Here is a 27,260-nt window from a genome sequence, read left to right as displayed (position 1 = left end):
AAGTACAAACTTCTCCATCCTTCCATGATATTGAATTACACTGTAACAGTAACACTGGTGTGAGCTGAGATACTCTTATTTGAAAACTGGGAACATCAGACCACAGTTTGGCTTTTCCATCACCTTATGACTGTTTTAAGCCATAACAGGTACACAAAGTGATACTGGAAACAGCAGACTTCCTCCACTGAAATCACCGTCTAACCTCAAACTCACTGTCACACCTCAGTGATCAGAGGTAAAGGGAAAAACTGAAGGTCACCAGCTACGTGAGAACCATCAAGTGTCTCGTCATGTGATCGACTTACAGAAAGTGACATTGACCTCAAGCAGAACAACTTGTGCAACTTTCAGTTTGAAGTGGGTTTTCTCTCAGTTATGCCTTAAAGCTCTAATGTGTTCCTCGTAAATCATATTCAGTCAGTCAGAGCATTTGGCAGTGTGACAGAAATAGGGATTGGAATTCCCTCTGTCACATGAGTTCGTGCTAGACACAGATTTACACATTTTCCTGTAACAGCTCAATCACTGATGGATGAGCACTTGACTCTTTGCCATTGTAAATAGAAGTCATCCCACACCATGGGGAAATCTGACACTACCACACACACACACACACACACACACACACAGACACACACACAGGGCAGACACACACACAGGTCATGGTCATGTACTGTACAGATTGTGGGGATCCTTTATGTTGGTCAAGGGGGCTTGATGAGACAGGATGAGTATGAACTCAGTGGTTTGTCACTTCTGTGTTAAGGGTGGTTTTACAAGCCACAAGGCCACCCTGCTGCTCCACCTTTGTAATTCATCGTGTCCCACATCAGGCCAACAGCCTGAAGTTCACTTCATATTAGGGTTGTGTAAACTACTCAGATAAATGACTGGAGTGTTGTAACATCCTGCTGGTCAACCTGTTAGCAATTCACTTGTAAAAAAAAAAAAAAAAAAAGAACCTAACCTTTAGTTTATCACAAACTGCAGAGCAGTGCTGCAACTGGAAGTGTTTTTTAGATAAATGTGGACTCCATATGAGAAAAGCAGCCCAGGGTTATATGATAGAAGGAACTAAGACCCTCTTTAGTCACTCAACAGACGCCGATAAGACAGCTTGCTCTATTACTGTTTTTAAAAAGTTCAGGCCTCTGCAGTTGTCCAATGTTTTGCCAAACTGACTACTCACTAAATCTGTTCACTCTTTCCATTCATAAACAGCACATATGCAGTTTACAATGCTAACTTTTAATATTACAACTTTCAGGATGAGGACTAACCAATGTGTGGTGGTCAATGTAACACCGTGACGACAAGATAATGTAGAATAAAAAGTTACTTGGCATTGAAAGTAATACTGAGTTAGTACTGTTGGTGGTAATCTACATAGCTGGACATGCTAACATCTGCATCTTACAATCTCATGGTTTAATTCATTTCATACACTTTTTGGTATGGAAAGGGTAAAAAAGAAATAATCATTCAAACCTGTTATATCAGGAAAATCACTCTTACTAAAGCCTTGTGTTTACAGCTTGACAGACCTGCTATCCCAACTTACAGCTGCCAAACTACAGTTGGACATTTGCTGTTTGGAGGGAGGGTGTTAGCGAACATTTAGCTGAGATTAAAACAAGCCCTCAAGAACAGTGCCAGAATTTGACATAGTGGCCAAACCATGGGATTACAACTTCCAGGTCTGTCATGTCATGCCATTGGGCTCAAAAACACTTCTCCCAATAGACTTATATTGGGAAGGAGATGTCTCTAAATCAGTGGATACATGTTTTTGAGTATCACTATCCCCGCAAAATGACATGTTTCACTACTGGGTTTTAATCTCTTATGTCTGATAACATTTGGAACGTCTACAAGAGCCGCACGATTCAATAATTCAAGTAAGCAGAGGGCTACACTGGAAGGTAGCTGTTCAGCCAGTGAAGTCTCCTGTGTGCTTTCTCTATGGGCTCAACGAGACAGAAGATCGGGTAGTTTTATACCTGGGTTAGTCTCGCCACCAGACAATCAGAGATCTCCGCCTTCTGATAGTCTGGGGACACTCCTTTCTAAAGTGTGTTTAACACACCGGAGAGAACAGCCAGCAACAAAGCAACGCCTCTTGCATTTTTGAAAAGGACACGCCCTCCCGGAAATGTGCGCTCCCCTTTTCTCGTCTGCAAGGAAACAAACACACAGAGAGCTTGAAAATGGATGTCAAGAGATTTAACTCCGTTTTATCAAACGTGTGCTCAGTCCACAAGATTGTGGAAATGAAGGACTTGCAGCGACTTTGTTTAAAACTTTTAACGCAGTTGGACTATGTTTACGAGCACAAGAGTTCAGCGAGCCACCAAAGGACCGCCCTGCGGATTTACTATTGGTTCTGCAACGTAGGGAGTTTTTTTAAACTCTGAAATTGTATCCGCCCATCTAAACACAATATCAGGGAGAAAGTCATCAGTCTTTAGTTAAGCAAAGCGTCTAAACACTGACTTGTGAGTCTATACCTGGGTAGTCAAACTGTTTTGGCAACATTTGCCAATGGGACATTTTTATAGGAACACTGCATCAAGTTTTCTTTATAGATGAATTAAAATGTCTTCTAACATAAACTTAAAACTATTTCCAAGTCTGTCTGAATATAGATTTTTTTACTGTCATGCTGCATCTTGTAAGATGTTGACGTTACTGGATTCACGCTGAGCTTCTTTTACTTAGCCCGGGGCTCTATCATGTAAAAATGGTTTTAATAATGCAACTTAAAAAAAACATTTAGACAAGAAAATTGACCATACAGTGCTTGCATACACAGACTCAAATACTAAAGGTACTTTAAGGGCCCTGACACACCAAGCCGACAGACAGCCGTTGGTTGATATCGGGCTGTTGGTAAGTATCTGTCACCCTTGTTTTAGCAGTGTGTCCCGCCCCATTGGCCCTCAATGGGGCGGCAGTAGCTCAGTCCATAGGGACTTGGATTGGGAACCGGAGGGTCGCCTGTTCGAGTCCCCGTCCGGACCAAAATATGGAGCGTGGACTGGTGGCTGGAGAGGGGCCGGTTCACCTCCTGGGCACTGCTGAGGTGCCCTTGAGCAAGGCACCGTACCCCCCCAACTGCTTGGGGCGCCTCACCAAGGGCAACCCCCTCACTCTGACATCTCTCCACTTTGTGCATGTATAGGTCCTGTTTGTGCATGTGTGTGTCTTTCGGACCTGTGTGTAATTGACAAGCAAGAGTGAAAACATTGAATTTCTCCTCAGGGGGATTAATAAAGTAAATAAACTTAAACTCATTTCCCCATGATGTCTTTTTTTTTTCAGCAGGCAGCATGCTGAATTGGCGTCAGATACAACGGAGCCCATCGGTGAAGTGAGGAAAGTAAACAAGCAGCTAAAGTCAAGAGGGCGTGAAGGCATAACAAACTTGTTATATTAGTTAAGGGTTTTTTTAGCAACTGAGCTCTGTATTTTTGTTTGCTGGTGCACAGTAAATATCATTAGTTCTTTCAACATATGGTTGTGTTGTTAATGCACTAACTGGCTAACTTGCGTCTTTTATCCATCCTGACGGTTTTCTTTTTTAAATGACACATGGTAACAGACTATCACCGCCTGCTGGTATGCATTTATTTCCCCTCATGCGGGTGCAGAATGTACGTGTTAGTTGGCTGTTGGCTGCAGCATTTGTGCTGTGTTCATGTGCAACTTTGTTGCCAAAAAATATGCAACATTAGGTATCCCAACAGTTGGACTTCATCGCCATTAGTTCTTTGATATCGGTTGTAGTTCTTTTTTTTTTACCAAAACATGTTCACTTATACATCAAATACAAATCCCATGTCGGCTCTGCAGAAGGTCTGTGACAAAAGCTGTTCGGTGTGTGACAGTGTTTCCAAGACAACATGACTAATGGCAGAGATGAGTTCAGTGTCACGTTGCTGGAGCTATTCAGTTGTGTGTGTCTGGGAGAGGCTGACGTGAACAGACAGACTCTGTGGTAATGACATACATTTAGTGAGGCTGATAGAAGCGTCCTGTGTGATTAAACAGTTATAGGAATGTGTGTAAGTGTGTGTTTGTGTTACTCTTTTCCAAGTGGCCTGTCGCTGTCTTGAGTTAGAGGAACAGAACTGTTTGTGCTTGAATAGGTGGAAGCAGTACATACATAGACATCTGTTTGAAGGAGGTAAGCTTGGAGAGTGTGTGTGCACCAATGAGTGTTTGTGTTTTCAGATGTGTGTTAGTGTGTGAGGCGAGCCGTGCATTAGCCTCTGCTGTTTGGGTCTGTATGTGTGTTAATACTGATTAGATCTGATTCTCTCATTCAGACGCTGTGCTGCCCGGTAGGAAGCCATCTGCTGTCCCATATGGTCACCCAGCAACTGAACTACGACCTGCACGGCAACCAGTTTGAATGTGTGTGTGTGTGTGTGTGTGTGTGTGTGTGTGTGTGTGTGTGTGTGTGGGGAAGACAACTTGAAAATAATCAGTGTTTTGAAATGCGTAATAGCTGCAACAAATCAAGTTTATAACAAATATGTGAGATGGAAAAAAAGAAATGAATATTTGAAATGATTAACATGATCCTGTAAAAACTGTTTGATCACAAAACACACAAAAAAGCAGGTCAAGCGCCATCAATCACGCATGATTTGAAATGACTGCAAGAAAGAACATTCCTTAAAGAAAAGAAAACAAAGTCGGGTCTGTTTGATGAACAGAATCAATAACATTGAGCCGGTTGTTGATTGGTGAAGCTTGCAGGACGGGAAAGTTACCTGGAGACAGGCCAGCAGCCAGTCACAGGCCAGGGCCTGAGGAACCTTGTCTAAACTACAAACTGGGGACTCATCTATCTGTAACACAGAGGAACCAGTGTACAGTAGGGTGCACACAAATGACACACATGGGTTACAACATCTGGAAACCACAGTGGGAGGGTTCAACCGATGTGTATTTAGAGAAAATAGACACTTCCTACTGTATGTGCACCATGGGCATGAAGTGAGGTAGGAATGGTTAGTTTACTTGCACAAAAACTGATTAAAAATACAGAAAGAAGTCACTATTTTCTGAAAGTGAGATTAAAAAAACATGATTCTTACAAAATATCAAAATATATTTTAAAAATGAGAAAAGAATGGTAAAAAGAAAAGAGACAAACAAAACAATGTTGTTAAAAAAAAGTAGCCCAAACATGCTCTCAAATAACACACACTGCTGCTGGTGCATGTTCATGTTATTCATGTTTCCTGTCCTAAAACTGAAGCATAAAAGAAAAATACTGTTGCTCATTGGCCGAATTATTTCACATATCCTGCAAGTATACAAAGGTATCAAAAAAAAAAAAAAAAAAGTTTCATTGCAAGTACTGAGTTGGTATCTTTTGTTTGTTTTGTTTATCGGGTTATGAATGGAAATATTGTGGTCTGCTAACACTGCTTGCAAAATGTTATGATCATTCACAAAGGAGGCCATAATTAATGTCTCTCAGTAAACCCATGAGTAGGCCTGTCACGATAACTACTTTTGTTGGACAGTATATTGTCCCCAAAATAATTGCAAACAATATTACTGTCATTTCGAGACCATTTTATGCAACTGGAACAATGATAATCTAATAACATAATAATGCAAGTGCATCCTTTCAAAGAGCAATGACTTTTAATTCTTAAGGATATTCAGACTGGAATTAAAAAAATTATTATTATTATTAAGTAATTAGCCCAGAATTTCTCAATTTGAGACTTAATACAAAATTTATCCAACAAAACTAAATAATGCCTCTAGCGACTAATAGACAATCCTAGCGAAGATCTGGTAATATCGCAGTTTCCTCCATAATCCAGCCAGTGTGCTGCAGTCCGCTCCCGTGATGGATGGCCTAGGAGCCAGGCAGTTTGCTAGTGGATTTACGGAGTGGAGGATGAAGTTGTTGGAGGGAAAAACTACAAACAACAGAGTTTTTGGCTCAATGCCCAGAGTTGCTTACAACTAATAGGACTGTGCCAACTCCACTCCAGAGTGCAGCTACAGGCTACCGTAAGCTACGTTGTGTCATCACTGAAGTGTTGTTTTATTTTTCTTCGGACTCTCTGGTATCATATTCATGACATTGTTATGTAAACGAATATGTATGTAAACAAATGGGCAATATCGAGGTCAACAAAACTATTTAAGTCTTGTACATGTATCGTATAAGCTGATAACGTAATTATCGTGACAGGTCTACCCATAACAATGAAAATAACGCTGAAACATCTAAACTAAAGTGTGTTTACAGGACAGCTGACTGAGCTGTATATACACCAGCCCTCAGGGACAGAGATCTGCTGTAAAACCAGCTCTGTGAAGAACATTAGTGTCATTTTATGACACATGACTCTTTGTAGATAGCAATCCATAAATTATTTCATTATGCATGCACAAAGAAATGTGCTTGAACATTACAAGAACTTCTGCATGTGCACATCATAGTCTCTTTACACACATACACATACACATGATGAAATACAGGATCCAAACCACTCCATCCACAGCTAATACTTGTACCAAGCTGACATGGGTGCATAGCGATGCCAGCTGTTCATGCTGAACACGGCACTATACTAGCAGGCTACGCCAAGCTCTACTTCTCTACGCTGCTTACTGCCTGAAAAAGCTGCACTGCTGAGCAAGGCATGGGGTAACATAAGGAGTGTGTACCACCCAGAAAAGCCAAAGAGTTGAAACAGCATAAGAAATGAAGCTGAAGAGTGGTGTTGTCTTCATCCTCGGTCAGCTGTTTTATATGACATCAAATCACAACTCTGCCTTTTGCCTTTGTAGTGCCCTGTAGTTTGTACAGCTGTCTGTGTAAGAAGGAGATGAACAGTGAGCAGTTACCTGGGAGCCTCCAGCAATGGGGATGACACAAGTGAGAAGATTTCCAATCACCGTTTCCAAGGGGACAGACAGGCCATCTACATGGACGGTGTAGATCAGACCTAGACAGTTCTGTTCAATCAAGAGGGGGGGGACACAGAGGTCAAGGGTCAACAAAAGCATCTCCCAGGGTCAGACAGCCCATCTACTGTGATAATACAATACATACCCGTGATGGAAAATAAAGTTTATGCGATGTGATAACACTACATGTTGGTCAATGCACACAAACTCAAAGAAATGCTGGTCACTTTCTCTACAAAACATGCACAAATGCTACAGTACTACAGAGTAGGGCTGTTGTGTGTGTCGTACCCTAAACACTTCGGTATAGTCCAGTCGGGACACCAGCACCAGGCTCTTGGGGGCAAAGACCTGAGCTGGTTGGACGACGGCGAGCTCCTCATCCACCTCATCCGCCTCACTGGCCTCAGTCTTCTGCAGCTGAACACAGAGGAAAAGATGTAACTGCAGTCACATCAGGCTGAGATTGAGGCTCAATCCCAACACACCCCTTGCCCCTACCACTTAGCCCTTCCCCCTCAGCTATGTGCATTCACATCTAGGGGTAGGGTGACCAATCCTTGTTGAGATAGAGGAGTAGGGTGTAGTGTTAGGGCTACATGGCCTTCCAAACCAAAGTTTTTCAGAGACACACTCCAAACCGAATGTTAAGAAAAATCATAAGCAAGACAGCTGCACAAACAAAAGAAACCCACCAATGTATTTTCTTCATTAATTAACATTTAAAATTTACCGTAACTATCTCATTATCTTAGTTAATGTCATTTCAACTCCATATGGTCTTCCTCTTAAGAGCAAAAATAACACAAATAAAATAGCTTGTAGTATGCTGATGTCTCAGTGGCTAACTAGCTCGCTAACATTACATTGTTATTACTGATTTGTGCATGGCAGCCCTTCAACTGGACATATTTCCATGTCGCATTCCCACTTTTGATGGCATATAATGCCAGAAATTTAACTGAAGTCCAACAATAAAGTTGCTGCACTTGTTACCACACCTCTAAATTCAGTGCAGACTGGTAGGAGCACGGGTTGCTAACATTAGCCTACAGAGGACCGCTAGTGGCCTGGTAATGAAACACTGTGCTTTTTTTATTTGATAACTTGTTGGATCGATTGACAGCATGAAACCTATGTTGTGAATGAATCGCAAGCATTTCTATCTTCAGCAGATAAATGAGATGCCATTGTAATAATATCATTACTGTCATAGTCGTCTCTATTTACATTAATGCCATCAATGATGATACTAACAACATGTTAGGGTCTTGAAGGGCTGCCCCCATTTCATAGGGGAAAATTCCAACCACTGCTCCAACCTGGTTTACAAACAGGATTTACAATTGGCACAATGTAGGTATGCGTGAATGGAGCAGCAGTAAAGACACTCAACCACAGTGGGGACCCAGCTTTAGTTCCTAGTGGGTGCCTACTAGATATGAGTTGCAACAAAGCCAACAGACAGTGTTCACAGGTGGAAAGCATCAAAAAATGTATTAAATGGAGGTAGTAAATGCTGAGTTTCATTTATTCCAATAAGAGGTGCTCACCTACCTAAGTCCGATCAACTGCCCCCACAAACACACACACACATACACACACACACACACACACACACAGAGTCGTACAGATTGTACTAATTCAACTCGGCCTGTCTCACCTGTGGGTTGTCCAGGCCCTCCCAGAAAGTGAAGCAGGCACAGTAGTGACGGTCCGAGTTGATGTCAGTCAAAACAGCTACAAAGAAGGACGCAGGTTGCCGCTCGGGAACCAGCTGCCAACCGCTAGGCTGACAGAACTGGCAAACAAGAGGAGGTCACAGGGGTCAGAGGGGAATCAGATGGGGATTGGCAGAAAGAAAGGGCAAAAAAAGAGAGAAAGATTAGTGTGCATACCAACCTGGGTGACATATCTGACAGCATCAAGACACATGTCCTAACTACACCTAAGGATGATTCATCCAGGGCTAGGCCATCATTAACACAACAAAACAGGTTCTGAAATTTTTTTTATCTACTATAATAATATGATGATGATATCACCAAAGCTCTGACTGAGCAATCTGAATAGACATTAAACTACATCCTGCTCTCATTTCTAATCACAGTGTTGTGGGTTCAAAGAAGTTATGGTATGTCTTTTTTAAATATTTACTTGTACAATAAGAATAAATAAATTAAGCAATAAATACTGTCCCTGTTGACTGAGGTAAGCAAACAATACAAAGTCAATATTAGTAGTTTTCTTTGTTAAGATATGGCATTCTTCATGTTACGCTCATTATTCATTAAGTTACCTCACCGACTTGATGACTTGAGGTAAAGTTGGCTTGCCCCTGGTATGTGTAAACATGTCATACATGCTTTAATCTTAAGTCAATCCACACCAAAACCATTTATGAAGCAATTTATAGTTGCTTGTTTCACGTTTGATTTCAGAGCAGATATGCTTTTAACCAGCCGGCTTTTTTAATGTGTGACACCATGCACATTCAACACGTCTGACTGATCTGCATTAGTATTAGGAATGCAGCAATCTCACTTTTTCTCCCTGCATACAGATTCAGAAATACTTTCTTATCGGGCCATCAGGACTAAATTGGTCCATGATGGTTCTCGAGTTCAAATGTTTTCTCACTTGTTGGTGTGCAAATGTGTTTTCTTGTATCTATAAATAACAATGGGCCTGGTGGGGATTTACCTGAGACAAACCACAAGAGGCAGTTTCATTAAAGACATAAAAAGACTTAAGGACTGCTGAGTCTTAGTCTGCCAAAAACCTTCTAACAGACTTACTTATTTGTAACTGCTAACACAGAGGTGTCGAACTTATGGCCCAGAGGCAATAGGGCCCAATCTGGCCCACTGGATGAATTTGCACACCTAATATTGCTGCATTTGTGAAGGCTGGAGGTGCGAGGTTTCAGGTGCAAGTTAACCAGTTGCTGCTTTCACATTGCCCTTTTAAGGCAGGAATTTCAAGCCGTTATGCCATCTCGCCGTTGTGTATGCAAGGTACAATCTCGGAATGGGGGGACAGAGTTGTCTCGCCTTTAAGCCGGCATCAGAGGTAGAGCCTAAATGATGTCTGTCAAAACAGGACAGCTGGCAGGACAGAATCATGGGCAGCAGTTGTGACATTTTGACGACATGTTATGCATGCAACCCACCACAGGAGATTTAAAAAGTAGCTGATAGCAGTTAGCAGCTAACTCAAAAAAGAAGAACAGACAAAAATTTCTGCAAATTGGGAAAACAATGAGGTCCAGGAGCTCCTTACCCTTTGACCAGAGGACAAGATCAACCGCTATATAACAGGGCGGTGAATGATTGTTATTGCCATGTTAATGCCATTGTTATTGTTTATAAAGCACTGCCGACGTGTATATGTCACAGTAGAGGCCGACGCTGTTGTGTTACAAGTTACACCCATCACGCCTCTTTTGCTTCCGCAATGCTGGTTTGCTGTCTGAAAATACACAGTGGAGCAGCATGATGCCTCCATTGTTTGTTTCTGTGTAAAAATGCAAAGGCGGAATTAAGAAGGGACTTGATAGCGGCTCTATAGAGTGATCTCTGTGTAGAAACGGCTACTGCGTGGCCTTCTTCATGTAAATTACTTTCTATCCTGAGCAGAATACAGTTCTCTGAAAAAACAATGAGTACTTATTGTGGTCATATTTAAAGATACTGAAAAATGTGAAAAATATTGGTGGAACCCTATTGCTACTACCAACACTTGAGACTTGTAAATGGTTTGTAGGGCAGCAGATAACTTAATCCGCTTCACCAACAGCTTCCACTTTAGTTTGGTGTGGTGATTGCAGCATTACCACACAGCAGTGGAAATGTATGTAGAAATGCTCATGTAATGACAATGAGAAGTGACTGACTGAATGTGGAACAACTAAGACTTGTTCCTGAAATTGCTCTAATTTTTCTTAAGACATCTCAGGCTGGTCATCATCTGTTTGTAAATAGATGACCGTTTTCAGAATGTACAACATTACAGTAAAATGTGGGGGTGTTGTTATTTATAGGCTATTATGCAATGGTTGTACTGGTCCGGCCCACTTAAGGTCAAATCGGGGTTAATGTCGCCCATGAACTAAAATGAGTTTGACCCTCCTGTTCTTACACTTAACAACACAAAAATCCATCTAACCCAGTTCAGAGTAATAAATGTATGTATCCCTGCTATACAGTCAGGCCTGTAATAGTGGAATTTAGTGTTTTGCTTTACAAATTGCACTGTCCAGGGAAGTGAACCCCTTCACCCTGACAAGGTTAAGTGCCTTGCTTTACTCACTGAGCTACACTGGAACATGTCTACAAGTGTTGACTTACCAGCTCTATGCCTTGTGGGAACGGGCTGTCCTCCCAGTCTTTCTCAGGAAATCGCTGGAGAATGCGACCTTGACCTTCACCCTCCACTGCAGAGTAACACAGACAGAGACAGATACAGAGGTCAGACCATGTTATTTGCATTGTTTGCTGTCTTTTTGTTTCCTAAATAAGCTCCTTTGTGGTGTAGTTTTTTTTTAAAGTCAAATCAACATGCTGATTTGTTTTCTTATTTTTGTGCTTCATCATTTGTATGTTGGCATGTAAATTATCAATTTGTGCTAAAGAGGCTCTATGCCAAAATCTGGGCGTACGAGTTCTCTGGACACAGTTATCAGGTGGGTGAGCCAGCAGCTAGTGGCTAAAGATACTAACTCCATAAACAGTGCTAAAAAATGGCAACAGTGCTGACAGAGCTAATGGTGTTAACCAGGGAGGAGCCAGAGGGAGGGTGCTATGCTTCTGCGACGCCGCTGCCCACATATCGTGGTAACCGCCGTATGAGTGCAGTGCAAAGTGGCTACGATGAGTTAGCCAGTGGGATACATGCATGCATTACGCACAGCCAGACTAGCTTTCCACAACAAACCACAGAGAAGTTAAGATTAAAACACAGAAAGAGAGAGTGGGACTTCATTCTCTGCGCAGGACACCATGACTCCACTATATCTTCACATAACAAATAGTGGGGTGCTGCTGTATTAATGCTCTGAATGTTGCATACACAACCGTAAAAAGGACACAGCCTGCCAAAGAGATTGGTCAAAGACTGACTGCAGGGGGAAAACAACCAGCCTTCATCAAAAAGAGGAAGAATACACCTCTGACAGGTGTGTGCAGTGAAGGCAGGACTTCAGATTAGCTGCATGCAGTCACTGGACCAAGCTGTTGTTTGTCAGTAAAAAGCTTAAGTGCTTATTCTATTGCTATACATTAACTACATATTATTCAAAGAACTATGCCAGCTTTGAATCTGAATGGACCTTTTGACAAAAATAGGATCGCTGTTCTCTCTTGCTTCCTTTCTTCATGCTACACTACAGTTGAGCACCAGCTACAACTATGAAAATGACTAACTTGTTGCCTCACTTCATTGTAGTATGGTGTTTGTAGTGCTGGTGTGCTCACTGAAGCAACAGTGCACTATGTTGGAGGCAACAAATAAATTAAGATTATATTCTATGTTTTCATTTATGTATATTGTCAGGCTGCTCTTTTAAATGAGTCCATATCAGCCTGTTTAACAGCAGCGTGATGTGTTAAAATGCTTATTTACTGCTGGTTAATGAGGCCATTTCCACTGTTGGCCAGGGCCTGGCTCATCGCAGTGGCACAATGACATGACAAAGGCCAACTTATGTAACCACCACAGGCCCGTCTTTCAGCTTGGCTCCATCTGAAGCCCTGCAAGATGCTTAATAGCAGCATTCATCCGCACAGAGAATACACTTAGCCACCCAATACAAAGGATGTAAATCTAGCAGAAAATGGCACAAAACAAAATATTATACCATGCTAAATAAAGGAGAGGTTTTCACCAGCATTTAGGGCAAACCTAGACAGTTTGAGAAAACAACAGAGCTTGTCACCCTTTACCAAGGGAACTTAAACAGAAGCATGGACACAGAGACAATACACAAACAGAAAGTAGGCCAGCTCCCAAAACACACACGGAAATGCTCAAGCCATCTCCTCTCCCTTGCGAATTAGGGTTATGTGTGGACGCTTGTGGGATTGGTGCTCTGGAATCAAGTCATCAAAGACATAAGGGTTTGTTTCATTTTTGTTTTGAGATGATTGGCCCTGATCTCTGAGCCGCAACCTGCTCTTAAGTGCTTTGGCATCGACAAAAAGCACTGAACCAGGAGAGGGAATGCCATGAAAAGCACATTGAGGTCTGTAGCTTCTTTGTTATTTTCCTGAAGTAAACACTAGTGGTCAAAATTTATTACAGATAAGAAGGTGTCTATTAATTGGACATCACAGGCCTCAAATGTGTGCTACATGAACTGAGAGACAAACAACATCCTTGTTTGGATTCAAGATGGACCTTCAGCCTCACATCATAAAGACTGTGGCCGCGTCCAAAATTCCATACCAACATGCTATTTAGTATGCTAAAACAGTATGCCAGATTTTTTAAATGTATGTCCAAAAGCTTAGTATGAAACCAATAGTGTGTGAATTGCATCCCACATGATATGGGGTAGAGGACAATGTTCTTAACTGACCAACAGCGACTAACAGCTCTGTAACATCAATAACGCTAAGTAAGTGTAAGATTTCACTTTTATAGACTATTGACATAGGTGCAGATGTTTCCTGTCGCCTCTCTGTCAGCTTCGTTAAACTTGTGCTAAATTTATGCTCTTATGTCTATTTTGCAAGTGGTGCTTTTTGTGGTTGGCTTTGGACAGTGGTGGTGTGTGGCTGCGAGTCACTCATCAGGAAGAGGAAATCAACTTAACAGTCTGTAAACTCTCCTGCTGACTTCTGCTAGTTAGCCTGTTTGAGGTTTTTTAATTGTAAAATTCAGTTAACATTGAGAAAAAATGAAGAATGTGGGCACCAGCTGAACTAGCATCCCGCTAGTCATTGTACAGGCATTGGAAAATAAACCGGTTGACCTCTTTGCCACATCAGTTTCCAACGGAATATCAGTAACTGTAATATCCTTTAATTCACCTAAACTTGGCTAAATCCTGGATGGCACCATTAGACCAGTCTTTTTCTACATGCCGATCTGACAGAGCAGAGGAAATCGCTAAATTGTTCCACGACCAGCGACCATGGATTACCAGAACCACTAGGAAGCATGGACAAATATAAAGCAGCAGCTAACAATGGAAAGACACGAAAAAGGACTAAATCTCAGTGCACAAGTTAAAGGAGCCAATGGAATCACATTTCACCTGAGTTGTACCTTGTACAATTCCATGTGATCAATAAATGATTGATTGACTCAATATATTTTAAAATTATTTTTAGAGCTGAGGTTGGCATGGGTTACCATGGTTACACATCTCAAACAAGGAGGCTCTGAGGAAGTGATGTGGTTATTAGAGCCCAGTGTGTCCGGAGAGATACATACTACTGTTTATTTGCACAAAATTATGTTGAACAATAGTACACATATGGGCTATGTAGTGCATAGTATGTGACTTCAGATGCAGTGTGTGAAACTACACACATCACTACAACTGAGTGTGTTTTTGGTTGCACAGTGTGTATTCTCAAAGATTTTCATTTATCCTCGGCGCCATGTGCACTGCAAGAGCACGTTTAATTTTACTCAAAGTCGACATAAACAAAAATAAATACATTTAGACCACTTCAAATAACAGAGCTGCAACAATGCGTTTCATAGACTGCCACATAATAAGAAATGAAAACAAATCACAGTCTGCTTGTAAAAAGGGACTGGTGGACTTTGTTATAACACTTAAGAACATGTGACTTAGCAAACCCTCAACTACCTCCTAAGAAAATAAAAAAGCAGTGTATGTGTTGCCTGGTACGGCCTTATGTTATGTTCTGTAATCATATGTTGACTGGATGACAAGCTGTAGGTGTGTCAGGAACACACACTATGAGTGTGACAGTGCAGAGCGAGGTTGGTGCAGATACACTATCAGCCAATAGTCAGGCAGGGTGGGGATTATTCAGCCAGTTGAAGCAGGACATCCTGCAGCTGAGGGAGGAGTGTATGAATGAGCCAGAAAATGAGTCTGCTGGGAGTGACACGCAGGCCTTACGACCACAGACACACACACACACACACACACACACAGACAGTCACTCACTCTTTCATGGTTTGTTTCTTGCTCTACTGCTTCCTCCCTAAAACCCTCAACAATAACTCAATCCAGTTCCCTCGTTGCACTGCGCTGGTTTATGGAGAGGTATGACGGACACAAAAAGTGTCTCCTCATCACAAGAGGCTAATTTTCATTCTAATCCAGTGATGTCAAGAATCTGTGTATGTATACAAAAAGAATCTATGGAATGTAAACAAGACTTAAAGGCTTTCAATTGACTACAAAAACTAGCAATTACTCAGAGAATGAGAAGCTACAGAGTGAAACAGTGACTGTGCCACACTGAAAACTAATTTTAACCATTACACATTTCAATTACTGCATAACTTTCAAACTGTTTTGGTTACACAAAAGAAAATTATAGAAAAAGACAAAGCTGTTTTCATTTCTACTTTATGTCGTTCAAATCCCAACCTATCCTTTTATGACAATGCAAAGCTGCTGTTTTAGTGAATGTTAAAAGATTCACTTCAGCTGGAGTCCGAGTCTGTTTTACTCTGACCTGCCGAAGAGTGGCTCCTTTCTGCTGTGTTCTTTGTGCTACCTAAGGTCCTCTGAGTAAGTCACAGAGTTATGAGCAGCGGTTATAGTCAGGGATAGTCCTATCAGCAAAACAAACTTTTTTCTTTGGGCTGGAAATTATCAATACAATGACAAATAGCACTACTTGTGCCATTAATGCTTACCAACAATGGTTGCTGCTGGTTCCTCTTTAAAAGCACTGATAGTATTCAAAATACTGACTCAATACCACAATGGGTTTGCTCGCCAATCACCAGGTACCATTAATGAACTGATAACTAACTTAAATGGAGAAAGTCACCAAAGTTGTGATTTTACAGGCTAGCTTTTGGCTGGACCGCAGAGGCGAGCCTCTAAACACGAAAGTCAGTAAGTCGCTCAGCCTGTCAGTGAGTGAGTGAGTGAGTGAGTGAGTGGGCGAGCGATGAAGTTACACCACTGATCAGAGTGAGTGATAAGCTGAGTGTTGGAGTTTCCCCATCGGCCATTGCTCTTTCAAAATAAAAAGGCGCTGACAGAGTTGAGGACCAGAGCTGAAGAGGGGAGGGTTGTGTTGAATGATCAGTGGTTACAGCTCCAGAGAAAGCAGGTCCCTTCTGCTGTGTGACCGTCTAAGGGAGCTGTTCTGTATTTTTGCATTTATTTACATGAATTTCTGAGCTTGACAACAACAACAAGGCCAGCTCTGTACTGAGGGTCATGGCTAAAGTCCCTGACTGAATATATGTCAGACCTTCCTGTTTCAAATTAAAGGTCCTCATTTCAAATTAAAAGCCATCTGACTTTTCATAAATAGTCCAGCCACATTCTAGGTTTTGACCTTGTCTTGTTCTTACTTTTTCCACAATATTGCAGATTATATATGGCTCTCTGTCAGGCCTCTTTTTTCTTTACAATTAGCACAACAGATTCATATAGCTGATAAAAAAATTAAAATTGATTCCGTTTGTGACCCAAAATTCTTTGTAAGTAAATCCTCAAATTTGGTGGCCAATGAAAGCTCAGTATCAGACAACGTTTACAAGCAAAATCCATCAAAGTGCATTGTGTTGTTGGCTAGCAAAGGCTTTATGCTTACATTTGTAGTATATCTGACCAAACTATATCAGATTTGTCATGTACATTCAGCAAAGTGGCAAGTTTGCAACCAAAAGAGTTATTTCATTTGGCATAAATCTGCTCTTTGGGCAATCTGGTCAACCACATTTGATATTTCAACATTTCCCCAGCCTTGTTCACCACCACATCAATACACCTTCACCTGCAACTGCTCAATTATACGTAAAGTAGCGCTATATAACTAATTTCTTGTTTTGAGGATCTTGAGCCATGTCTGTATCTACAAGCCTCACACAGTCAGTGACCCAACATGGGTCACTATTAGCAGTGCACACTGGAAGTAGCAGTGTTTGTCTGCAGTGCAGACAGCAGTCAGAGAATACTCCTAAAAGCAATTTCAAAACACATTGCCTGCCCTAAACTGGCTCATAAAACTGAAATAAATTTACAAGCCTGTAACCTCTTGGCCTTTCTGGGCTAATCAACCAGGCAACAAAAAGCAAAAGGAACCTCTACAGTTATAACACTGCAGCATGTAGGTAGTGTAAGGCCAAGAGTGTAAGGCCAAGAACAAACAGCAAGCTATGAGCCTGTCAGCCCTGGCAGCAGGGAGCTGCAGTAATGCCTCCATATCACCTGCTTGCACCAGGACTGAACAACTTCACTACTGCCAGTGTGATGCAAACTTTAACGATGGACACCCAATGGAAAAAGACTATTAAACCATGATGCAAATATTTGCATTAAACAGTAACCCTTTGAAGAGGTGAGTGTTTGTACAGATCTAACAAAAGCTCAAACTGATACAACTGATTTCAATGAAGCACTAGCTTGCATAATGTCTCATATCTAAAAGTTGGCTAAAAGTTTAGATAATTGGGTTTTGTGATAGATATGTGCAGCAAGAGATACAAATCTAATTGAATATTTAAAAGTAACTACGCTATCTTAAGAACAAGCTGTACAGATATCTTATTATGAAACTCTGTTACTTGTGACAAAAGCTCCAAGTTCACAGCAGTGAATAGAGCATAGAAAGGGTCACCTGATTAGTTTGTTTGAGGTATAGCCATGTCTGCATGATACAAGCTTTTAATCTATTTAAACGTTATTGGCTATTAACGTTACGTGTTGCAATGTCAGAATGGGTGCCAACACCGTTATGAGGTGAAAGTGAAAATGTATTTGAGTATTTAAAAATAAAGACGCTATCTTAAGAACAAGCTGTACCGATATCTTATTATTAAACGCTATTACTTCTGACAAAAGCTCCAAGATCACAGCACCAATCCACCACACTGTCATGTCAAACTAAGTAGGTTACTGCAAGCAAAGAGGTCATCTCACAGCTCAACAGCTGCTCACTTAAAATTAGTGTAAGTTATGTGTGTGGTTTTATTTCTTCATCTCTTACAGAAACAAAATGAGGTTTAACATAAAGTCTCCTATTATCTTCTCAAAATGCGAAAGCTGCATTTACACTATCACCAAGCACAAACATTTTACATCTGACTTGGAGCATTTTCAAGGAAATGTTTGGACTTGGTCATTTGTCATAAATCACTTCCACTAAGAACCAGGGCTGGATTTATGTTTATTCAGTTTTCTATTATTATCTTATTTAAGAGGGAACAATGCACATTAACTAGGGTGAGCACTTGAGTCTATTATGTCAATGTGCCAGAAGATTTAACCTTACAATCCAATTTTCATCTACAATCCCTGGCAGGTTGATAGCATTTAGAAAACATTAAAAGCAAACAGAAAAAAAGCAACTGTCTTCTATCCATATACAAGGCAGGTTTATACACATATGCATGTGTCTGGGGTTGCAAAGGTATGAGATTTACTTAGTGCGATAACCATTTCAGAAAATATCACTGTTGCATATATGGAATTACAAAATTATCATTATTATTATTATCAGTAAAAATTACCCTTATTTGTTGTTGTTGTTGTTGTTGTTGAACAAACATTGTATTAAAATTGAAACTGGAAACCATTTTTTTTTAAATGGAAATATGTATAAAAAGTTTGACAGGTAGTCAAGAAGGAAAGGAGAGGCCCATATGCACATGGATAGATTACTGTATGGGTCTACCGGACACAGGCACAGGAGCCCAAAGTTTTAGGGGGCCCCCTGCCCTTCACTTACAAAATGTCAAATTCTAAATTAACATGTACCAACCAAAATAGGAGTCAAAATGACCACAAAGCGACACAAAATTGCACAAAAAACACAAAAAGATGCATAAAGACTACAGAGACGCAAAAACACCATTAAGTCTGTGTGTCTTGCTCCTATGTAGGAGAGGTAGTGGGGGCTTTTGCATATTTGTGTCCAGGGGCCCGCTATCTTATAATCCACACATGCATATGTGAGATTCTCTGTTTGGTTGTATTTCTTTTTTTTCCAATACTATGGATAACCAAATGTACATGGTATAACCATCAATATTTAGACTAAAGTATACCTTGAAACTGGTATACTGCTGCAACCCTACACGTGTCCATTGGCTAGAGACGCAAATACAAAGTGAATAAAAATCAAGATCTACCACAAGAGTTCAACCATTCAGGACTGTCACGCTCTATGGGATTCATTACTGTGGCTGGCATGTGTCTTTGGCCGTTCAGATTGCTTGGATCAAACTACCCCTTATTAAATCTAATTTTTTCCAGCTCCTGCAGAAATACTTTTGCGTGTCACTGGATTGATCCGCAGTTTGTTGGCAGAGCAGTGTGCTACCAAACACAGCGCGATCTACTGACAACTGACAACACTTTGCTGCAAGAGCTAAGTTTTGTCTTATGTTTTAGAAGGGAAGAATTAAGTATTGTACAAGCAAAGACGTATTACTGTGGTAAGTATCTGTGACAACACAGAAGATTGGTGCCTGTATGATAGCCTGCAGGGGTTTGGAGCCCAGAGCAATGACCAAGGCCTCCCAGCTGATGACAGAAACTTTCATATGTAACCTTTACTTTGACAGTCTCTCTGCTTAATTTATGCAAAGTAAAAGCTCAAGTTGACTAACAAAGGTAAGTCAGTTCTTTCTTTCTGTTCAAATGCAGTGCAAAAAAGGCAGGATTCTGATGTTCTATAAAATCTAATTATTCATAAAAATAGGCTGCAGGCTTCTAGATTATGACCTTAAATTAGAATGTTGTAAATAAAGTGACAGTTCTGTACCCGGTACAGAGTGTGAACATAAGAAGCACACCCATGTCAATACAAGATGGGCGGATAAAGGTGGCACTGAGTGAAACTACAACTAATGAATGACTAATGATGATGAAATGGGAAAAAAAGCTGTGATGAAAATGTTTGCTTTAAACAAATAGTACTTGATTGTTTGTAGACAATTCTGCAACACCATATGAAAGGACAAGCTGCATTCCACTGAGGTACTATGCAATATGTCCACCTGCACCTTCAGATTTGCATAATTTCTCAACACAATGCTTAGATATCAAGGTCACAGGGCAGCCATTCAAAGTGGAGGATGATGGGAAATCACTCAGATATCTGTTATCAGAAAATGATACTGTATCATGTAATGATAATGTGATAACACAAAATGTTACATTGGTAATTAATTTTGTTTTGTAACAAGTCGGTTATTATTGTACCTCTCACGACTCTCTGATAGGTTTGACGAGGACTGTCTAACTTAACTGTTCCTGAAATGCCAGCCAACAAGTTGCAAACTCAGTTCAAGTTAGTTGAATGGAGATTTAAAAAAATGTAATCGTGCGACTCTTCTAGATGTTCAAATTGGTATTGGACCAATATCAAATCCCGATAGTTACATGAGTCCTTTTGCAGGGGTTGTGACGTCTCTTTCCCAATAAAAGTCTAGGGGGAAACTTTGTGGTTCTTTGTGGGCCCAATGGCATCACATGATGGACCCAGAAGATGTAGTTATACATAGAGCTGTTCTGATACTGGGACCAGTATTAGAAATGCATCCGATACAGCCAAAAATGCTGGATCGGGTATCGGCGAGTATGCTAGTCAAAGCACTGATCCAGTGACAATTCATTAATAGACTTAAAAGAGGTTTCACACCTGGATAAAAAGGCAGTTTTCCAGAAATCAATTCTTTTTTGCCACTTTAAAAAACCTGCCCAGATAGAAAGTTGCTCTGTGCAGTCACTGCCAGCTACTGTTTTAGAGCGGCAAAAAGGAACTGAATTCTGGTAAACAGTTTGACATTAGGTGTTAGCAAAATTTCAGCAATACTGGAGGTATTTTAAACTGTAATTTCCACTGGAGAAATGCTTATCTGAGGCTGGGTCCCGGGGACAGCAAGCCGAGCAAAGCACCCCAGATATACCTCTCCCCAGCAACGCTTTCCAGCTCCTCCTGGGGGACCCCAAGGTGTTCTCCAGGCCAGGTGAGATATGTAATCCCTCCAGCGTGTCCTGGGTCTGCCCCAGGGCCTCCTACCAGTGGGACGTGCTCGAAACACCTCCGGCAGGAGGCTCCCAGGAGGCATCCTAATCAGATGCCCGAAACATGGCGACAGGTTTGGAGGTGATGACTCTCATCCAAACCTCTTAACACTCGGCAGCAAACTGCCCCAGTCCATGCTGGAGGTCACGGTGTGATGAAGTCAACAGAACCACATCATCTGCGAAAAGCAGAGATGCAATTCTGAGGTCCCCAAACCGGGCCCCTTCCTCCGCCCGGCTGTGCCACGAGATCCTGTCCATGAATATCACAAACAGGATCGGTGACAAGGGACAACCCTGGTACAGGCCAACACCCACCGAGAATGTGTTTGACTTTACGCCAAGTATGCAGACACAGCTCTCACTTTGGTCATACAAGGACCGGATGGCTCGTAGCAGCGAGCCCGGTTCCCCGGGCCTCATGAAACCTCATGAAAAATTGCAAATTCACCATCTTAATCACTCCAAAGAGGTCAGGTGTTTCAAAGCAAGGGACATTCAATTTGACAGTGAGTCAGGCCTGAAAGTAACCACACCTGAACCACAATGACAGCAGCAGAATCAGTCTAAGATCTCTCTTGATATGGGTGCTCTCCATGTCACACCCACTGCTTTACGGTAAGATCCAGCTGAATGGCTCCAGACTTGGCAAAGCTCCAGCAGGCAGTGTACAAAGGAGTCGCCACATACAGCAGAGATGCACAGATGTATCATACTAAATGATTGTGCTTTTAGTTCCAACTAGCTGTGTGACTTTTTGACTCATGTTTTATTCAGCAAACCGAGCCCCTCATATCTAATTAAGCACTTGTAGTACAAGCTAAAGAGGTCACACAAAAATCATCTTCAAACACTTCATTTCACTTAGACCTCCCTTTTTGGTAGAACATAATTATGATGTTGATATTCAAAGCCAGAACTACAGAAATTAAATCACAATTAAAGTAATTTCCCTTTAACCACAATCACACAGCCCGGGTTGAAGGCACACACAGAACTGGCAAACGTCCATTCTGGGCGTGTTCAAGCAGCAGGTGAAAAAAGTTAGAGCTCAGCAAAGAGTGCTGCAGTTTAGGCAGTAGTGGGCAGTCTGCAGACATAACTGTGCTGCTGATGTAAGACAAAGGTTCACTATCAGTCCACAGTGTGAGAGGAATGTTAACCAGTGGAGTGGCCTTGCAGGTATGTGACATTGGACCAGCAGCTGGACCTGTTTTCTAACAGCAACAGATAACTGACTGAAGGGCTATCAGTTTCATTTTGAAGCATGATCATTATCTCTTGAACTATGCTGTTGCATCTTATACACCACAGTCCTAGTTTTTGGACAGTATCATTGTGGCACCAGATGGTTTTTGCCTCCTCTCTTTCGGATTTAGATAATTTCCTCCTTCAGCATATCCTCGAATCTCAGACAAAGAATATGACCATGGACTCTACATAGAGGTTTCCATCAGTTCATCACCTGTGTCTATTCTTCCTGGACAGCCTATCTATCCATGTCTTGCTGCAACCACAAAAATGAAGTCCTACTGACTGTCCTTTCTGACAGAACTGCGTAGATTGACATGCATGTCTGTTTCCTCCTTATAAAAGCTTATACAAACACAATAGACACCACACACGTAATAACATCTCATTTACAACAAGGATAAAAGCATAACAAATATCTAAAAACAGCATTAACAAAGAACAGAGACCACAAGTCACGCTGCCTGACAGAACTACAAACTAAACAAACTACAGCCTAAAAAAATCACCTCTGCTGTAAGGCTTCTGCACTGTACTGTTCTGTGTTTGTTATTTTTTTTTTCCACCTCATGAATTGGAAGGAGTGTAACAGCAGCTGTGTGTTCACAGCGTGAGCAACACAATCAGCAAGTCACAATCAGAGCATTCAGTTCTTACAGTGCTGAGCAACCAAAGGGACCCAATCAATGTGCGGACTGTGAACAGGCTTTTGGGCCACCACTGAACTCTCTCTAAGCAGCCACTAACAGCCAAATCAGGCCTCCGTGCTTCCTGCTTTGCCAACCATAGTCATTTTGTTTCATACACAATAGTTCAGCCTGGCTATTTTAAAATGGTTTAGAAGTTGATTGTGGGCATTCAAAGTGGTTTGAATCTGGAAAGTCCATTTGTTAGGTCAGTGAAAAGGGATCTTTTCACTTTTTAATTTATGCTAAATACAGTACATAGAGCCTGATGTCAGTCTTTCAACAATGAGGCTGCGTTTGATAGCATACAGTTAGCCTAGGTTTAGCGACTTTACAGAGAGAAGCAGTTGATACTACTAAAACTTACTGTTTATGCAAAGACAACTTGTTTGTAAAAGAAGCATTAAATAAACAATATACACAATAGTTCTCCTGATACAGGAATACAACTGATGATGTGGCAGTGTCATCCCATGACAAAAAACACTGTTTCCCTGAGAACATTATCACTATTACAACATGAGCAGATATCCGGGATGTCAACGGTTGAATGTTAATCTGTTAAATGCAGAGAATATTTTTGACCAGTTACATATGACAGTGTATAAGTAAATTTTGCAACTTTTCTGTTTGGTGCACTGCACACCAACTGGGTATGGTGGAAGCTAACTAGCAATGCCACTCATTCAACGATTACCACTAGTAACACCGTCTCGACCCAACAGTGTTGCTGTGAAAACATTGTGCCCATCCTCTGGTTTCACCTCATGTTGCCCCCGTTTAACATTGCTAACTGTTAGCTTTGTTAGCACCATTAGCAGTGTCAACATGGCGAGTGGTGCTAGCACAGTCAATAAGGGCGCTCACTCACCTAGGCTACCTGGAAGGAGACCAGAGGGTGGCCAACATCTTTCTGCAGCCGTTAGCAGCAGTAATCACTACTGAGTAATGTTGCTAGCCATCTTCCACCCCAACCAGATGGTGTAGCGCGCAGAGCGGCAAAAGGCTAACATTAGCTAACCAGTGGAGACCAGAGGGTGGGCAGTGGGTACTACTATTCTGCATGTTTATGCGGCTAGCCAGCTCTCTGTCAGCAAAGCCAGCAAAAATAAAATAAAAGGCAAGATATTACATCACAAAACCTAAAACTTTCATCACCTCTCCATGGACAGAGCTTTGAAATGTCATTTTGCGCTTTTTTTCCTTTAAAAATTCACCAGTTAGTTATCGCCTAATGAGTGTCTGGCTATCAAAAGCAAAATTAACATCTCTTGCAGTTACCAGAGAAAAAAGTGGAGTCTGTGATTAATTAGCTTTGAAAAGGATTTTGCAAGCTAGTAAAATGGCTCTAACTGCTGACGCATCACTTTAGCAAAACAAGAAACAATATGTTAAAAGCAAAAAAGCTTCATATTCAGATGTTGGGCTGCTGTAAACTGTAATAATTATTAAAGATGAGCAAAAAAATGTGATGTTTTATTTAAATCTATCTATCTGCAGACCAATACCAGATACTATCAGAGCCTCATGCCAGCCATTATCAACCCAAACAGAGCTACAGATCAACCAGGTGGTTCAAAGTCTGAACCTGAAGCAGTCTGCTTTTTAGACATAATACACATGCTAAGATAACCTGTACAAAGATAATGGTTACCAAAAAAAAAAAAACACTTCGAGAGAGAGATAGAGGCAGGCCTGAGGATGAAAGGAGAGAACAGGGAAGAAAATGTGGGTCACACATAGTGGTTGCGTGTCTGCGTGTGTGTCTGTGTGTGCATGTGTGTCAGAGCTGGCGATGACTCCTTACACAGATGACTACAAGCAGTGATACTCTGTGACACAGGATGGAAAGCGACTGCCTGGATCATGTGATCACTGAATGATGGCAGTCAGAGTTGAAATGACTGTGTAGATCAGTGTGTGTGTGTGTGTGTGTGTGTGTGTGTGTGTGTGTCATGCTCTTGATGCTGAACCAGACCACAGCTTCTCGTCTGCAGGCTTCCAAACCACAGTGACACGACATCAGGCGGTTTCCACGGCGACTGCAGCCGTCGGGACAAAAGAGCTCTGAGCCTTGTGTCTTTTAATGTGTCTGTGTGTGCAGATTTGCAACAAAGTACAAAACGAGGAAATTTGGTCTAAAGCAAGCTCCCTCCTGCACAAGGTTTTGAGAGAGGAAGCTGACTTATTACTAATGACACAATGTTTTATTGATGCGCTGTGTTGTTGGTATTACACTCTTCCTACTTCAGTTTATTCAACAGCTCTGTGACCCATTTTATTGTGAATACTTTTGTAAGTAATACTGCAACAACAATGTGCTTCATAATACTGCCATTAATATGCTAACATAAAATATAACTTAATGTCCATGTATCATTGTTCAATCTCATGCACAGTTTGCTGCAACATAAATACCGTACATTGCAAGTTACGTGGTACCAGAGTGTACATGTGGTGAGCCGCCATCATTTCAATACTTTTTAGAAGAACACTATCTGCACTGTGTTAAGATAACATCTCCACATTCAGAGATGAAGTCTTGGGGTGAAAACATAAAAAACTATGACATCAGTATATCCACTCTGCATACCGCACCCTCTGACATAGCTAGTGTCCACCCAGTGTGCTATTACACACACATCGTTTACACATAAATACACAGGCACTCATTTATGCACTTTCTGATACACACAAATGCAGGACAGTCTTGTTGAGTAATATGAAGAAGTGTGAGTCACTCTCTGATTAAAAGCAGCACTACACCTCCAGAATGAGGCCCCTTATGGGGTCGGAGGCAACATGCGGATCAGCACATCAATAAGTAAGACTTGACATTTAGAGCTGTCTAAATTTGGTGTCAGATGACGGCGAAGATGATAATCCTGCATAAATAAATGAGCCAGTCCATGTTGAAAACCAACTGAGTAAAGCTGCCATTTAGGAACCAAATAGAGGGTGAAAAAAAAAACTCTGCTCTATCTGGCAAGTGCCGTCGCCCTGGAGACAATGTGGGACGTTTTCTTTGTGCAAAAGCTCTTCAGCAAACTCACATCCTTCCTGCAAATCTAATGCTCTCCACCGCCCGAACCCCCAAAACAAAAACGCAGGCTTTCCAGGAGGGGAAAAGGCCTCAGAGAGGGACACAGCAGCTAGAGTGACTACACTTCTTTCAGCTTTAGGTGGAAGGCTGCTTCAGATGGTTGTCACAGTCTGATGATTAATAACATAAGTTTTATTTCTCTCACTTCTCATTTCGCTTCAGCAACTACAGGTGGCTGTCTGCATGTGTGCTCTGCTTCAGTTTGAGCCACCAAACTGACTCAGTAGAGTAGGGAAATCTGCCAATGCTCACAAAACACTGGCCATCTACTTTCCAGTCACTCTGGGCAGTGTTTTAGACCAAAGTGCATCCAGGATAAAACTTCAGCCATTCACATTCTGCTCCTAAAAGACAGATCAGCATGCCAGTTGAAAATGTTTTTAAATTGCAGGCACAACGCACATTGCAATATTTGATTTCACTCGCCAAGTCAGATGAAGTGAGATGAAAGATGGAATAATTCTGACAAGATTGTGGCAATATAATAATAATAATAATGATGATGTGAATTTAACTACAATGCCTGAGCCAGTGTCTGCAGCAACTGTTGCTAACACAGAACTTTAAGACTCTCCCACAGTTTAAGACTTTTCAAAACAGATGTTGAAAATTTAAGAGACCCCACACATAACAACATGTAATGATAAACAGTTCTGTTCCTATAGTGTGTGAAGAGAAAAGATTTGGCCAAAACAGCACACCACACAGTAACAGATTCCATTCACTAACAACAAGTCCCGACTCTCAAAACTGGAAATCTCACAAATCTCTTGCAATCAAATGTGACTTTAGAGTTAACAAAGCAGGAAGAACTTGTTGTTTTTGTACAACTTTTTACAGAAAATTCACTAAGAAAAATATTTTAATATACAGTGGTGTGAAAAAGTGTTTGCCCCCTTCCTGATTTCTTACTTTTTTGCATGTTTTCCACACTTAAATGTTTCAGATCATCAAACAAATTTAAACATTAGTTAAAGATAACACAAGTAAACACAAAATGCAGTTTTTAAATGAAGGGTTTTATTAATGAGGAAGAAAAAAATCCAAAGCTACATGGCCCTGTGTG

General features: G+C 41.2%; 1 protein-coding gene across 5 annotated transcripts in view; it reads right to left on the bottom strand.

The window, feature by feature from the left end:
* sbf1 (SET binding factor 1) overlaps nucleotides 1-27,260 on the bottom strand; it is an 84,924-nt gene that overhangs the window by 42,706 nt on the left and 14,958 nt on the right. For 3 of the 5 annotated variants that reach the window (XM_050036712.1, XM_050036714.1, XM_050036713.1), the window contains exons 2-6: nucleotides 11,301-11,386; nucleotides 8,615-8,752; nucleotides 7,243-7,371; nucleotides 6,889-6,999; nucleotides 4,782-4,859 (exon numbers count right to left, since the gene is read on the bottom strand). In XM_050036712.1, coding sequence (XP_049892669.1) covers nucleotides 4,782-4,859; nucleotides 6,889-6,999; nucleotides 7,243-7,371; nucleotides 8,615-8,752; nucleotides 11,301-11,386 — 542 coding nt within the window. The remainder of the gene's footprint in view (nucleotides 1-4,781; nucleotides 4,860-6,888; nucleotides 7,000-7,242; nucleotides 7,372-8,614; nucleotides 8,753-11,300; nucleotides 11,387-27,260) is intronic. The other 2 variants (XM_050036715.1, XM_050036716.1) reach the window with 1 other exon arrangement.

This window comes from Epinephelus moara, chromosome 23, assembly GCF_006386435.1.
Source record: "Epinephelus moara isolate mb chromosome 23, YSFRI_EMoa_1.0, whole genome shotgun sequence".
Classification (NCBI taxonomy): Eukaryota; Metazoa; Chordata; class Actinopteri; order Perciformes; family Serranidae; genus Epinephelus; species Epinephelus moara.
The sequence above is the reverse complement of the archived record's forward strand: the minus strand, read 5'-3'. Positions and strand labels throughout refer to the sequence as shown.